This window comes from Paroedura picta, chromosome 7 (genome assembly GCF_049243985.1).
Source record: "Paroedura picta isolate Pp20150507F chromosome 7, Ppicta_v3.0, whole genome shotgun sequence".
NCBI classification, from domain to species: Eukaryota; Metazoa; Chordata; class Lepidosauria; order Squamata; family Gekkonidae; genus Paroedura; species Paroedura picta.
In genome coordinates, this window is record NC_135375.1 from 3,608,989 (window position 1) to 3,625,090 (window position 16,102).

Here is a 16,102-nt window from a genome sequence, read left to right on the forward strand (position 1 = left end):
GACAGTGTCATATATATGCTTTTTTTAATATTAATTGTTACACTACACACAACCAGTAACAATGATAACTACTGCCATGGAAATGTTAAAAAAATATTATACATGTTTCATGTCTTCCAAAAAACCACGTTTTAAAAATAAATTAATGCGTAAACCTGATGGTAAATAAAAAACACACACGCACACACACAAAATAACACAACCGAACAGATCTGTTTAAGGCAGTATTCTACACAATGGGAACAGAAGCACTGTGCTACGCTGTTTGGATCCAGAAAGCAAAAGTAAAAAAAAAACCAGAAACGAACCAAGAAAATAACCCCCAAACGTTTGCTAGGAAGATGGAGTCGCCATATTAGGTGTGGGCATAAACTAAACCGAGAGAATCCCCCCCCCCACCCCAACCACATGACTGTTAAAAGGACTATATTGCAACACCCCACCCCTCTCCACCCAGCCGTCTCTACCAGAGGCAAGCTCCGAAATGCCATCTCGGTCTGTGTTTTCCGACCCAGCCCGTCTCGCATTTAGCCATTTCCACACACGCAAGAGCTGGCCACTAAAAGGGAAATTTAGATCCTGACGAAATCAAACAGAGGCCAAGTGTCTCCCACTACACGGGTTTTGGGTGGTTGTTCTTTTGTCCAACGCCTACAGCACCTGCCCAGGGCATCCTCCCTTCCCTTTCCATCCTGGGAAACAAGCTCCTGAAGAACGGAAAGGACATTTCTAACCAGAGCGGGGAGACGTCAGGGAACACGCCTCCCCTGGAACTGTCCACAGAACAATCCGTTCTTCCCTCTATGAAGACAGAGAGACATATTCCCCCCCCCCCCCCAGTGAGCTCATGTCTATCCACCCCATCTCATCAGGAACATGTATGGAGGCAGCCCTGGTGACTTTGCCTAATTCCTGGGTGGAGGGGAGAAGCCACTTGCCAGATATTTAGTGCAAAATAAAACAACAAGGGGGGTTTCTCCTCCTGCCAGCATCCTGTGTGTGTGTGTGTGTGGGGGATACCCCCTTCCCTTAACTGCCCTTTGAGGTGCGGAAGGGGAGGGGAGGGGGCAGGTCTCAGTAATCCCTAATAAGGTGCATGTCGGCCCAGCCCAGGAAATGAGCTCAGCTTTCGGGAAGAACGCTGCATTGTCTCCTGAAGAGGCCGGCAGAGGAAGAGGGCTGCAGTGTGGATCCAAAGGAGCTGACAGCTGTGAAGGGAGCGAGAGGGAAAGACCTGTGTGTGTGGAGGGACAAGGTGGCCGCCTCTCAGGGTGGGCGAAACTGCTGCCTGCAGCTTAGTTGCCCGGGCTGCTTAGGACCAGGGCTGGCCCCACTGCCCAAACGCACCAGCAGCCATAATTTGGGGGATGTCCACAAAGCAGTGAGTTGTGCAACCTGCTTGCTCTGCCCAGTATCCTATGGCGCACTGATGGCAACCCAGGAGGGGCCGCCTTCCAAGGGGTGGGAAGCCCACTAGGCAGGCTCTGCTCGCCTGAGCAGGCGGTGAAGACGGACCTGGCAAGGAGGCGTCGCTTGATACGACAGACTTAGGACGCTCCGTGACGAGCTTCTACGGAAAAGTTTTTCAAGAGAGAGAAATAAATCAAGGTGAGAATGATGGGTGCGTGCAGTTTAACAAACCTCGTGAATCTAGAACTAACCACTGGACACGGATATCGAAGGTTACCTGCGACAACTAAATTACACCTTTACCGCTTCTGCCGCTTCCCCCCTCTCTGCCTGTTCTATATTCAGAAGCCGTTTGGGAAGCTGCCGGACAGCCATGTAGCCGCCGTGTCTCCCCTCCCGCCCCCAGGGCCTGAGCAAGCCGATCCTGACCTTCCCTGCGCAATTTCCAGATCACTCCAGATGCTGGAACCCCCAAGTGCAAGATGCCTCCTGCTTTCACAACCACTGGAGGGCCGAAGAGGGCCGGGGACTCCTGTACCTCTGCCGGAGGAGTGGACGAGGCCGGGCAGCGCTCAAGAGAGTCCCCGCCCTCCATCTGAACCTACGCTCCCTGCAGGAAGCTGTGCTGCTCTATGTGAGCCCACGCCAGATGGAAACCACGCATGGCCAATCGCAGGAAGCTTCCCCTTGTGGAACTGCTGCCAATCTGCAGTCGTCTGAGGAGGGTCCAAGTGTGGGTCAAACTGCCTCAAAGGAAAGGATAGTCAGATCCCTGCCTCAGCCGACTGCGTAGCACAAAAGCAAGCAAGACCGGTCTGCTCGAGACGCAAGCAGATTTTCAGCCACATGGCTCTGGCGTGACAGATGCAAAGCCTCTGCACAAAGCCGGGGGGACAGCAGACACGAACTACACCCCTACACACACACACACACGCACGCACCGGGGCCAGCTTCCCCGCTGCCTCAGAATCTGTTCGGTTTTCACCTGCTCCCGGAGACAGCGGGACCCGTCCCCTTTGATGTGTTGCTGGATTTGCTGCTATTGCAGCCACGGAGCTCTTGGGATTGCACTGAGATCGGCTAAGGGGAGAAGCATCCCTTTCCCCAGCCCAGGCAGCCGTGTCCTGGGGGACGTCATGCTCGGCTGGAGAAGATCCGTGCCTAGCCAAGACCCGGAAGGCCTGGCCTGTGGTTTTGTGGTCCCCTATGAGAAAAGTCTGAAGAGCCGACAGACGAAGCCAAGCCAAAAGCTCAGATGAAATTCTGCAAGGCTCAAGAAGAAGGTGGCCCCTTTTCTTCTGCATGCCCCTGCTGACTGATCCTAACCTTGGGGTGGCCCCAAATGTTAGTCAGAACGATCACTGGCCCCCTCCAGAGGCCTCGGCTTGCCAGCAGACAGACTGAGCGAGCGCTCGTGCCTGGAGGGAACTGGTGGCCCCTTCTCCCTCTGCCCTTTTCAGGCATGCCTCAGTTTGCCAAACACCTCGCCTGGCCCTAAAACAGGGAGCAGAGGCCACCACTGTCCCCACCAACGGTGGCAGGGAGGGGAGCTCTGAAATGGAAGGGCCAACCCCCCCCCACCAAATACAAAGCCAAACCTTTGCTACATTTCACTTGCGGACAAGCTGATAACAGCGACTGTCGTGGTTTTCCGGAGGAGCCCAAGACTGAGACGGAAGCGTCAGTGTGCTCAGGAAGTTCACCTGGGAGGTCTCGAGAGGTGGAAAATCAAGAAGGCACCTTAATTCGGGGTGAACAAAGACATCTCCATTTCTAAGCCACCCGAAGCGCCGGTGCGGGGGGGGGGATGTCATCCCCGAGAGCCACCCAGTCTGGGCTTCCCCATATGAATTATAAAGAGCCGCGCTGCAATTTTCGTCTCCCTTGAAGTCAGGCGGCTTCGATCGCCGTTTGTTGCCATGGAAACAACCGCGTCAAAGCCAGAGACGAGTTCAAGCACTGAGCTCCCTCGAGACAACCGCTGGAGACCCCGCCCGGACCTTCGGCATTCAGAGAGACAAAGCCCACAAGGCCCGCGGGGAACGGTCGGCGTGGGCAAGGCCAGTGCCGGCTCCAAATCAGCCACCGGCCCTGTCTGGGATGAGAAGAGCTGGGGACGGCAGAATTTAAGCCGGCATTGCGACCCGATGGCCAGCTCCCGCTTGCCTAACGGCCGAGAACCGCCCAGTTTGCCCGCCTCCCCAAAACTGGGCCGCTGCAGACTCACCGCCCCCTCCAGGCAGGTGGGAAAGGGGGCTCCACTGACCCAAGGCCTGGGGTTGAGCCGTGCTTCCATCCACACCCGCCTGTGATCAAGCCCCGCCGGAACAAGGGGTTTCCACACGAACGCCACTCTGACTTCTATTCTGGCTGAAACGCAGCAACTCCTGTTGTGTAAATAAGAAGCTTTAAGCCACACAGACTCCGAGGCCAGAAGCCAGAGGGACCCATGGCGTCAATCGCTGCATGGGAAACAATTTATTTCCCCTTGGGACCTTTGCACAAACTAGCTGAAGGCATTTCTGGGACATCAGACCCTGGGACAGTCCCGGGCAAAAGTGTATATTTGTGTGTGTGTGTGTGTGTGTGTGTGTGTGTGTGTGAGGGCGGGTGGCACCAGGAGAAAGGAAAAACAGGGACCCATTGATGCCAGGAGCTGACATGCAGCGTGGCTCGCTCCATTCTCCATGAATCTGCATTTCCACAAAGGGCACAGGGAAAGAGAGAAGAGGTTGGTGTGACAGACCTAGGAACGGAAGGGGAGGGAGAGGATGCCAAGGCTGCACACGAGGGGCCTTCCCGTCTGAGCTAAGTGGAGGTGCTGCTGACCGGCTCCTTCCCGGGGCTGTGGGGGCTTCCGCTCCCTTGTTTTCACGGTGCTCAGGAGCTGCCGCCGCCACCAGATGTGGGACTTGCCCTTCACAAGCACATGACACTGGCGCTGACATCTCATTTGCCGCCTGCTGATGAGTGGCGCAAGGGCATTTCTGCAAAGGACAGCAGCCTGCTTCATCTGTCACCCTCTGTCAGGCTGTTCAATCAATGTGGCGGCAAAGGGGGGGGCACAAACAGGCTGTGGGGCTGGAGCAGTGCTGGCTTTCCTTTCCTTTTTTTTAAAAAAAGGCACAGCTCATTTCACCCTGGCACATGGTTCTCATGTACCGGTCGCCTAACAGAAGCCTTGGGGATGAAGGTAAGTTTCTCCCTGACCTCTGTTTCTCTCTGGCTTCCCTTCACGTCACAGCACAGGAAGGAGACACCACCCACCAAGCTGGCCTCTAGTTATGTGTTCCAGCCAGAGTTGTTTCCTACTGTCAGAAACGTCCTTGCCTCACTGGGCGGTGGAATCAACCCTGGGGAGATCTGCTCTTCCCTTCCTGACAAGAGATCTGGCCTCGTCTTCCTTTCCACACACCCCCTCCCAGAAAACCAACAGCTGGGTGTCCATTTCGGAGTGTCACGGGCCGGGTGGTGCCGTGCGGAAAAGGCTCACTGGCAAAGGAGTCACGAGAAACCGATTCCCCTTTGGAGAATGAGACCGGGTGGAACCGATTTTTCATAACCACTCCTGGCTCCTCAGCTTTTCCAGTCAACACAATGTTGCTGGCGGTCAGATAAAAGACCAAATAGGAGGTTAAGCTCATCTGACGGACCCTGGGCTCTGCGAGACGCCAAACGCAGACCCGGCAGGAGGGCTTCGAGCACACTGGGCAGCTGCAAAAGCTGCAGATCAAAAGCAGGCAGGCAAAACCAGTTGATGCCTCTCCTGGAGGAGGGAAGGGGAGGAGAGACGAGGTTGAGGGGACAAATGCCTACACCAGGGGTAGTCAAACTGCGGCTCTCCAGATGTCCATGGACTACAATTCCCAGGAGCCCCCGCCAGCAAATGCTGGCGGGGGCTCCTGGGAATTGTAGGCCATGGACATCTGGAGGGCCGCAGTTTGACTACCCCTGGCCTACACTGAGTGTCCCAGGTTCCCCCTGCAGGGCATCGAAGGCTTGGGGCCTGGAATCTGAGTTAGCAAACATGCTGCGGCAGCTTGGAAAAGCAATGACCGATACCAGGAGCTTGCTGATTAAGGGAGCATTTGCAGGAATTGCACTAGCGGGATACACATGCTGTTTGTAGGCGAGGCTGAAGACCGGCCTTTCCTCCCTGTTTGGAGACACCGCAAACGCAAGCCCAAGAGGCCTCACAAGCACAGCATACAATCTAGAATCCAAGTCTTTTCCTTCCCAGAACAGCCTCTTGCTCACACAGCGCACCAACCTGGAGGGACGCCCCTCCCTTCTGAGCTGCCACCGAGATGACGGCTTTGCCTTATTTCCAGCCTTCCCCAAGGAATCCGAGTTGCCTCCCGTGCTTTACTCAACCTCCGCGACTATGCAACCGCCTTACAGCGCCTGGGAACTGCCAGGGGCACCCTCCAATCCACGGGGGAAGCTTTCCTCACTAACAGAAACCGAAAGCTGAAAGGAACCCTAGGTGTAGTCTCTGGAAAGAGAAGGGGAGCGAGCCAGCTCCTGTACAAGGCTTCCCAACCACAATCAAAACTTCATTTTCTACAATGCTGTTTCCCTTAAAGGGCCGTTTCACGTATGACATTTCTTAGGCACCTACTTGAGATGTTTTTAATATGTACCCCTGCACATGGAACATGTGAATGCACGTGTGTGTGTGTGTGTGTGTGGCAATAAAGTCTCTAATACAGGCATCCCCCATCGGGCAGCTGGGAGTGACAGAAGCCCCCGATCAAAGGACGCCCGGGGGCAAACCTGGGCTCGTTTGTGCATAATGCATGAGATGGCACCAAGGGACAGACGTGGCAGAGCCACGGAGGCCCCACTGTAACATTTCTCCTTCCCGATGGCTGCAGTGCATGATTCACCCCCAATCCTTCCCCAAACCTCGAACCCGCCCCCTCCTCCTAAAACAAAACAGACACACAGCCCAGGAGCAAGGAGAAGCCAAAAACTTTTCATTTTGTTTCCATTTTATGTCTCTGCCCCAATCTTGGCAAAAACCCCCCCCCCCACAACACTTGACACCACCAAAGACTTTGGTGAAGAGGCGAACCCACCGCCCCGCTGACATTGGCGGAATGCACGCAGGCCAGGAAGGGCGGCGGATCGGTCAGCTAGTGCAAAAATGTGCGTTAAGTCTCCCATTTCAAGTCCATGCAGAAGTTTGGAAAAAGGGTAACTCCACAGCACAGGCTTTCCCCCCACAGCCCAAGGGGAAAATCTCACCGACACTCACGTAAGCAACACTATAAAGAGGAAAACCCGGGACATTTGTTTGCAGCGTGTGCAAATATCAAACAAGGATTGTTTCATCTGTCCGTGGAAGTTCCTAACATGGATAAATACGCTTTTTACAAAGCCTACCGACCTCGGGCTAAGAATTATTTCTAATCGGGTAATCTGACTCTATGTGCAGACAATATTAAAAAATCTGGCCGTTGTGAGGATTATATTCATCGTTTATGGGTTGTTTATTAGAAGCAGGGCGTAGGAGCTCCTCTCAAGTTTGCCGGAAAGGGGCTCCCTGGTTCATTACATTGTTTATTTCCAAAAATGCTGATCTGGCTATTCTGTTTCCCGTGGCAGGAAACCGCTTCCTTACTGATTCGGAAACGAGGGACAAAGGTTGTCTGTGGGATTCTGCTCCACAAGCCCCTGGCCCGGTCTCCATGCTGACATGAGGCTGATTTGCAATGCATGCTGGGAGAGGTCATCTCCACAGGCTGCCATGCTATTGTTTACCTTTTGTGCTCGCAAAGGGGAAGGCTGTTTGGTTTTGCAATGATTTGCAGGAATGCCTGGAGCAGGGCAAGGCGAAGGAGGGCCTTCTCATTCAGGCAGGCAGCCTGGGGAGAAATACGGGCAAATTATTCTGCTAAGTGTTGATGGCAAACGGGGTCTGAGGTTCAATCGATAAAGAGAGACAAAGATCATTTTATTTCCATCTTTTTTTTAAAAAAAAAAAGCACACATTGAATAAAACTGTGGATCACTTCTCATCAATTTAAAACTAGCTGCTTGCCATTTTGAGGAACACGATCCTGAGCCGGCCACCCTGTCTAGCGAGCGAGCAGGGCGCAAAAGACAGAAGGAAAGTAATGCTGAGGAAGGGGAAGAGAGGCCTGTGCATTTCCTCATCGGGGGCTGGGGGAAATGCTTTGCTCACCTCACAGCTCCATGTCAGCAGAAGACTAAGGACGTTACACACCAAAGCAGGCGCTGAATTCTGAAGCACGGCAGCTTCTTCCTTGGGAAGCCGCTCCATCTCACGGGAAAGGGCTAGGACTGGTGACGGGACGCCTGAACGGAAGAATGCAACCCGGCTGCTAACAGGTTTTGGGTTTCCCAAACCCTCTACTGTGAAGCCACAGAGCCCTGGGCTCTTGTGGCAAGTGGGGTTCGGGGGTCCGTGCCAGGCAGAAGCCCGGGAAACCGCTCCTGCGCTCTCTGGAGCTGAATACAAGTGGGCCACCTCCAAAGCCAGATGCTGAGCATCTCTTCTCTTGGCACTAAAGCATTTTGTCAAAGACACACAAATGGTTCTCCTCGGCTCCCCGTTCTTGGGAACCAAACTGCGCTTTTGATCCTGGTAGGCGTTGAGTGGCTTTTGTTATCTTAGGCCAGGCAAGGGGTCTGTGATGCAAATGACAAGACTGGACTCCACCCCACCCTTGAGCACAGCCTGTCCGCTTATTAGATTATGCACAGTGTTTTGTTCTATTTCCCACTGTTTAATGCGAAGAAAGTTGTAAATACTGCTTGCATGCAGCCTATAATTTTTTTTAAAAATTCGTCTTGGCCTTATTGAGGCTCCTGTACTTAATTTCTGCCCCCTCCTCCAGCCTGCCTCCGTACAGAAGCAGCGCTTTCTCCAGAATGAATTTCATCCGGACAGTCCCTTCCCTGGGGAGAGACCCTGCCTCTCAGCTTTTGCACTGCGGCAGAGTCCCCAGCGGCAGCTCTCCACCAATTCCCTCCCAAGCCCCAATCCATGAACCTTGTTAAGTCACGTCCGGATCGAGAGGGATCCAAACTCAGCCTGCCGGGCCAAAAAACGCAAGACGCCCCGGTGCTCCGGGAGTTTGCTTACGCTACGTTCAAAGAAAAATGAGAAGAGGATCATAAAATGAATATTTGTTTTGGTTTTGGTTTCTCCTGGCCCCATAAACACAAAGAGGTGCACATCCTACCATAGGAGGAAGCAATGGCTGTTAAGTTTTACAGTTAGAGCGGAAAGCGCGGATCGCCCCACACCAGGCTGTCCTCCGTTACTGGATGTGGCAGGCAGTGGAGGACGTGGCCTGGCAGCACATGCAAGTGGGGTTGACCGACTTGGGCGGAATGAGGTCGAGGTCCTCGTCGTCCGGGATCTCGTCTAACCGATACCCATCCTTGAGCAGCTGGATGTTCAAGTCCTGGTTGATCTGCTGCAGACAAAGAGTCAACGAGTCAAACGGCTGGACGCTCTCGACTTCCTCCCAGCTGGGGACAGGCTGGGTTATAAATCAGCCACACGCGAGGTCCTGGTTACAGAAATGGGCTCTAGAGAGCAGGGTGCACTCAGCATGCGGGACACACAAGGCCCAATCCCCAGCATGGCCGGTTTAGAGATCTCTTGGCGGGGTTGGAAAACAGCTTCAGAGTCGCCAGGAAGCTGCCAGGCAGGCACGGGAGCACTGGGATAAAGTATTGCCCTGACCTGGCTGGCCCAGGCTAGCTTAATCTTGCCAGATCTTGGAAGCTAAGCAGGGTCAGCCCTGGTTAGAACATGGATGGGAGACCACCGAGGGAGCCCAGAGGCACTATGCAGAGGCAGTCCACCTCAGAACTTCTCCCGCCTTGAACACCCTGGGACTTGACGGCAAAATTAGGAACCCGCCTGTGACTCAGGAAGTCTTCAAAAGAGAACATAGCTTTCTCCCCACCCCCCAGTCCTGAAATTAAACGTTTTTAAAGGGCCCTTCCGCATTGCTATGCGGTAATGCCACAAGACAGATCTTTTTTTTAATAGAAATCAACATTTCCCCGTTGCTATGGAGAAACGCCAGAATGATACAGCATCCCCCCATCTTTGGGAATTCATGTTCTTTTTCACTTTATTTCTGTCTGGGTGGATTTCTGAGACCCTCAATAGAATCATAGAATCATAGAGTTGGAAGGGGCCATACAGGCCATCTAGTCCAACCCCCTGCTCAACGCAGGATCAGCCCAGAGCATCCTAAAGCATCCAAGAAAAGTGTGTATCCAGCCTTTGCTTGAAGACGGCCAGTGAGGGGGAGCTCACCACCTCCTTGGGCAGCCTATTCCACTGCTGAACTACTCTGACTGTGAACATTTTTTCCTGATATCTAGCCTAGATAACTGGAGCCCCAAAAGACATTTTGGGCTAACGGCTGGCTTTAAAACAAGGTGCTCAGACCCTTGCAGGATCGGAGGAAGCAGCCAGATCACCCCCCCCCCTCTTCCCAGCTCATTCCTCACCTTCAGAAAACAGAAAAGGGCTTGTGTTTTGCCTGGCTGATCCCAAAAGACTGTGGGCACTTTAAAGGAGCTTTTATTTCACTTTTGACAATGTAGGTTTGCAGTCACGCTGCAACACGGACCGTGCCATTAAAAAAAAATTAGGAAATGGAGTGGGCAGGGCGGGTGCGAGGGGAGGGGATAAAGCTGCTGAGACTGTTGTGCCTTTCCCCCTCCATATGGGCTTATCCCTGGTTGCACACAGGTGGTTCATGCGATTTAGGATGGTAAATCCAGTTTCCTGGATTCCCGAAATCATGTTAAAAATGGCCAAATCATGACCTGGTAACTGGACAGCTTTGGGAAGTCATGTGGAGGGGGGCTCTATATGCTGCCAATATGTGAAGGCTGTCCAGGAACATTTTCCTCATGCGGAAATGGCCCAGCCCTGGAAAATGATTAACGAGGAAATGTCCCAACCCCCTTCCCAACCTGGTCATGCAAGCAGGGGAGCAGATGTTGTTAAAAAGCTTGCCCTTTGGGGAATGTAAATTATTTCTCATCTTCAGTAAAGGAAGGAGTTGAAGGAACTGGAACTCACCTCCGCTGATGAATACCCCGAGGAGGAATATCTGGACATATCGAAGTCATCGTCACTGCAGTGGGAGACAAAGCCCAGTGAGAAAAGGCCATGAACAAGACACCCCCTCTTTAGCAGAGAGCCAATCATGAGCATTCCCAGAGGGAAGAGCCCTGCTGGACTAGGCCAAGTGCCCATGTTATGCAGCATCCTGTTCCCACCCAGACACCACCAGGGAGCAGCACGCAGGGTCTCCCTACTTCCCTCCTGCTCAAAGAGGATACCTGCTCTGAATGCGGAGATGTCATGTAGCTACTGTAGCAAGAAAATCTTGCCATAACCAATTAAGAGCAAGGTGCTTCATGCTGCCATCTTAGTCACTCTCAGAAACATGAAAAAGGCAGGTGGCACTCCCAGTTCACATACTTGGGAAACGGAGACTGATGCATTCAGCCAAGGGACTACCCAAAGCGACGAGGGCAGACTGCATGCAAATGAACGATAAAGGGCCTTCCCATGGCAGTGCCACATCTGTGGATTGGCCTGAGGGCCAGCATGGTGTGGTGGTTAAGAGCAGCAGCCTGTAATCTGGAGAGCCAGGTTTCACTCCCCTGCATTCAGCCAGCTAAGTGACCATGGGCTAGGGCCCTGTTCAGAGCTCTCTCAGCCCCACTTACCTCACAGGGCTCCTGTTGTGGGGAAAGGAAGGGAAGGGGATTGTAAGCCACTTGGAGACGCCTTCTGGTAGAGAACAGTGGGGTATAAAAACCAACTCCTCTTCTTTGATCCAGAGAGGATTGTTGGGGTGAGTGATTCAGCATGCCTGGAAGTTGCGGGTGGAGTCTCTCCTTGAATGGGTTGCCTCTCTCTTTCCCTTTACCTGGGAACTGCCCTCTGAGCACTCCTCTCTCTGTGCTTTTTCTGCCCCAACCTCCACATCTCTGCAGGTCTGTCCTGTAGAAACCATTCTCTCGTGCTTCCACACATATGATGCCAGATTTAGCTGGCCATGTGATGCGGTCCTCCAGATGTCCATGGACTACAATTCCCATGAGGCCCTGCCAGTGTTTGCTGGCAGGGGTTCATCGGAATTGTAGTCCATGGACATCTGGAGGGCTGCAGTGTGACAACCCCTGTGATAAGGAAAGGACTCTGTAGATTAAGCTTCTCTCTCTCTCGCTCTCTACAGTATAGTGGTTAAGAGCAGCAGCTTCTAAACTGGCCCGCCAAGTTTGATTCCCCGCTCCCCCACATGTAGCCAGCTAGGTGACCTTGGGCCAGTCACAGTCCTGTTAGAGCTGTTCCCACGGAGCAGTAATATCAGGGCTCTCACAGCCTCAGGGTGTCCCAGGGTGTCTGTTGTGGGGAGAGAAAAGGGAAGGCGACTGTAAGCCACTTTGAGCCTCCTTCGGTTAGAGAAAAGTGGCATAAAAGAACCAACTCTTCTTCTTCTTCTTCTTCTTCTTCTTGCTTTAGGATGCTTAGGGCTAATCCTGCGTTGAGCAGGGGGTTGGACTAGATGGCCTGTATGGCCCCTTCCAACTCTATGATTCTATGATTCTATGATTCTTCAGTAATATCAGGGCTCTCTCAGCCTCACCTCCCTTTTTGCTTTAGGATGCTTTGGGCTGCTCCTGCGTTGAGCAGGGGGTTGGACTAGATGGCCTGTATGGCCCCTTCCAACTCTATGATTCTGTGATCCCTCACAGGGTGTTTGTTGTGGGGAGAGGAAAGGGAAGGCAAATGTAAGCCGCTTTCAGACTCCTTCGAGCAGTGAAAAGTGGGGGATAGAAACCAACTCTTCTTCTTCCTTTCAGCTACAACCTGAACTGGGTCTTCTTGAATAATTGTAGCTTTTACTTTTGCCATATACTTCTTGGGCGATTTATCTGCTGCCCATTCACGCTTCTGCTCTATTAACCAAATATCCCAATAAGAACGACCAGAAAAAAGCTCCAGGCCTTCAGAGGACAGGCAGAGACCTTTCCGTGGCTCAGCTTATCACCTCTGCACGTCTCTAACTTACTGCCATTAATTTGAGAGGGGCAGGTCTCATTGCCTCTTGGTCAACGCTGCTGGTAGCAGCTCTCAATTCACACCCACCCAGAAAAGCAAGCTCTCAATCTGTAGCTTTAAGGAGAGAAATAAGTGCCCCATCACGCACCTGTCAGTGTCCAGCGCTACCAACGGCTTCTCATCAGGACTCTGGTCTAAGGAAGAATAGCCTTTATTGGGAACAACCAGCCTGAAATTTAAAAAAAGAAATGGTCATTATTATAATATAACTTTCGGCAAACAGTAGGAAGAAAGCATTTTTTTCTAGCTGTGTGAAATGAGAACAGACACCAAGAATGTAAGAAAGTGAACACCAAGCCAAAGGTGGTGGGCAAAGTGGAAGAAATGTCATTCCGGAGAACAGAGGAAGAGCCCTGCTGGATCCCATTGGCTGCAGAGGAGAGGACACGCAGCAATGGGTTTAAACTACAAGTACAACGATATAGGCTAGATATCAGGAAAAAGATTTTCACAGTCAGAGTAGTTCAGCAGTGGAATAGGCTGCCTAAGGAAGTGGTGAGCTCCCCTTCACTGGCAGTCTTCAAGCAAAGGTTGGATACACACTTTTCTTGGATGCTTTAGGATGCTTTGGGCTGATCCTGCGTTGAGCAGGGGGTTGGACTAGATGGCCTGTATGGCCCCTTCCAACTCTATGATTCTATCCGTCCATGCAGGTCGGCAACCCGTTTCACAAAGAGGCTGACCAATTCCCCTGGAGGGCCCCAGAATAGGGCACTGTGGAGCAAGGTCATCCCCTGGTTTTGCCTCCGAGCAAGAAAGAACTCATGTTAATAGCAGCCTAAATTTGGTTGAATTGTTAAATTTCTGGTGGGGTCTGTTATTTAGCTTGCTTAATAAGACCAGGGTCTCTTTTATTTCATTTCCCTTAGTTATACCTTGGAACCGGCTTAACTAGATTCACTGGGCTACTTTTTATGGTGTATTTCTATGTTTCAGATTATTTGAAGAAGGAATTTAGCCCCCCCCCCCAAAAAAGCTCTAACTGGTGGCTTTTTTCCATCATAATTATTTATAACTTTGTTTAGTCATCATTAGATAATATTCTAAAACTATTTGACAACAGTGTTGTTTGGAAAAAGTTTTCGCTTTGTTATGTTTTATTTGAAGTAAGATTGCCATAGTTCCTGATGGGCTGCTTGATTCTGTATCAACTAAGTCCTGTGGCTCTTTTTGTCTTCGCTGAATCAGGATAAGGCAGCTCCCTCTGTGTGTTCATATTACAATACTGGAGCAGCCTCTCTCAACCTTTTCACCATGGAGGCCAGGCCATGGAAGATCCGGGGCCCCCTCCGGATGGCCCATCTATCTAGGGCAGGAGGTTCCCCTCTCCTCACTGAGGCCATCTGGGTGGGGAGTGTAGGCAGTGGGTGTTTTTGGCCCACAACCGACTGGTGGGAGGGAGGAAAGAGTGATTATGCTGCCAGGGGGTTTATAATTGTATTTTTATTGTTATTTTACTGGGGTTTTATTGTAAACCGCCTTGAGTTGGCTTGGTCAATAATTTAAATAAACAAACACATCCTGTGCTTCTGTGACCACTCTTGGTCCAGTGAGAACTCCAGAACAGCTCTGCTGCATCGGACCGAGACTCCCTCTGACTGAACCCCTCCCATGTCCCATCACAGCCAGCTGGATGGCTTTGGAAAGGCTGCAGCCAGCACCTGCAGGTAAGACCCACCTCCCTAGCACCTGACCTCCAGGCCCCCCTCCCTAGCACCTGACAACCGGGGCCTCAGTGCCTTTGAACACAGAGTCCCCACTGAGTGGGCATGGCCGTCAGCTGTTGACGGACATCTCCTCCAGGAACCTCTCTCTTTTTAAAGCCAGTGGCCGTCAACACCTCTTAAACCCCCAGTAAGATGCAAAGCACAAAGAACGCGTCCAAACGAAAGCAGTGGTGTAAGTGGCAAACAAAGCTCTTGGGGCCTACCTTGTTCGTGCCATCACGTTGTTCTTCTTGGGCTGTTGGTTTACGGGACTCCCCATGTTCCCGTTTTTCAGCGATCCCTTACGAGCCAGCTCTCTCTGCTTCTCTGCGGACAAAAGGCAGACGTGAGGCAAGTTAGTGAGGAAGCTTCTCTTTTTGGACCGGATTTATTACACTGCAAGGAGAGCCTCTGATTATCAATCCGGATCTTTAAATAGGGCTCAGGAAAAGCTCCCACTCAATCGCTCGTCCTCATCCTCTATGCTCAACAAACCGAGAATGAGAGATTTTGGAAACAAAGCACAGCTGAATCTTAAAATGCCAGTTCCTGGTTTGGCTCTTGAGTATGTTTTAGTGTGGCCAACAAATCAACACAAAAGGGGAACAAAAAGGATTGGCTGGTCATTTTGCCATACTTCCGGGTGCAATGTGCAGAGTGTGCTGTTTGTATTGCAGCCCTCTCGGGACGGCCTAGGGTGGCCACAGTCAGTCCAACCCCTGTGCAAGCATACCCTGGCACTTACCCTGGTCTTAGGCTAGCAGGAGAGCCCCGATGCTGCCCTGGCCTTGCACGTTCACCACCCTAAAATACCAGGCACTTAAATGTCTGGTGCTTTCTCAGCTTCCACAAACCCTTCCAGACAGTCAGGGGAAATCCCAGGCCATCTAGGTCAATTCCAAATTCTATCTGACAAGCTCTGTCATGCTGACGACGGAGTTATCCTCTGGCAGGAGGAGCTCTTGATGCTTGGAGAACGTGCCTCAAAGCCCCAAGCCCTTCGTCCCAAGAACAAATTCCGCTCCAGTACTGAGATGGCCTTTCTAACTTGTCCATTGGGTTTTCATGGCAAAGATACTGGAGTGGTTTGCCATTTCCTTCTCCAGTGGATCACCTTTTGTCAGAGCTCTCAGCTATGACCTGTCCGTCTTGGGTGGCCCTGCACGGCATAGCTCATAGCTTCACTGAGCTACGCAAGCCCCCTTGCCACGGCAAGGCAGCGATCCTTGAAGGGGGCATCAAAGAATTGAGGCTTTTGAACTCTGGTGCTGGAGAAGACTCTTGCGAGTCCCTTGGACTGCAAGGCGAACAAACCGGTCAGTCCTAGAGGAGATCAACCCTGACTGCTCTTTAGAAGGCCAGATCCTGAAGATGAAACTCAAATACTTTGGCCACCTCATGAGAAGGAAGGACTCCCTGGAGAAGAGCCTAATGCTGGGAGCGATCGAGGACAAAAGAAGAAGGGGACGACAGAGAATGAGGTGGCTGGATGGAGTCACTGAAGCAGTCGGTGCAAACTTAAATGGACTCTGGGGAATGGTAGAGGGCAGGAAGGCCTGGAGGATCATTGTCCATGGGGTCGCGATGGGTCGGACACGACTTTGCACCTAGCAACAACAACTGAGATGGCAATGGGGCCATTCAACTATCACACATTGTGTGTTTCTCTGGCTGCCCTACCAACTCAGGATTCCGGGGGAACGAGATGACTGCATCACTGGGCTCAATTTTTTTGCCAATCGAGAGGCAGAATAATCACTATGCAGAGCCAAGAGTGGGGCTTTCCCTTCTGGAGCGGCATGGTTGGCTGGACCCATGTTTAGTTCTGCTCCAGCCGCCAAAACCA

The 16,102-nt window shown here is 52.0% G+C and overlaps 1 protein-coding gene across 2 annotated transcripts in view; it reads right to left on the minus strand.

Annotated features, from left to right (window-relative positions):
• Positions 1–16,102, minus strand: part of FAM219A (family with sequence similarity 219 member A) — a 61,271-nt gene continuing 45,169 nt past the window's right edge. Inside the window, exons 3-6 of one of the 2 annotated variants that reach the window (XM_077346570.1) lie at positions 14,481–14,583; positions 12,639–12,719; positions 10,496–10,550; positions 1–8,858 (exon numbers count right to left, since the gene is read on the minus strand). In XM_077346570.1, coding sequence (XP_077202685.1) covers positions 8,703–8,858; positions 10,496–10,550; positions 12,639–12,719; positions 14,481–14,583 — 395 coding nt within the window. In that variant the 3' untranslated portion in view covers positions 1–8,702. Of the gene's footprint in view, positions 8,862–10,495; positions 10,551–12,638; positions 12,720–14,480; positions 14,584–16,102 lie in introns of both variants that reach the window. The other variant, XM_077346569.1, reaches the window with a different exon arrangement.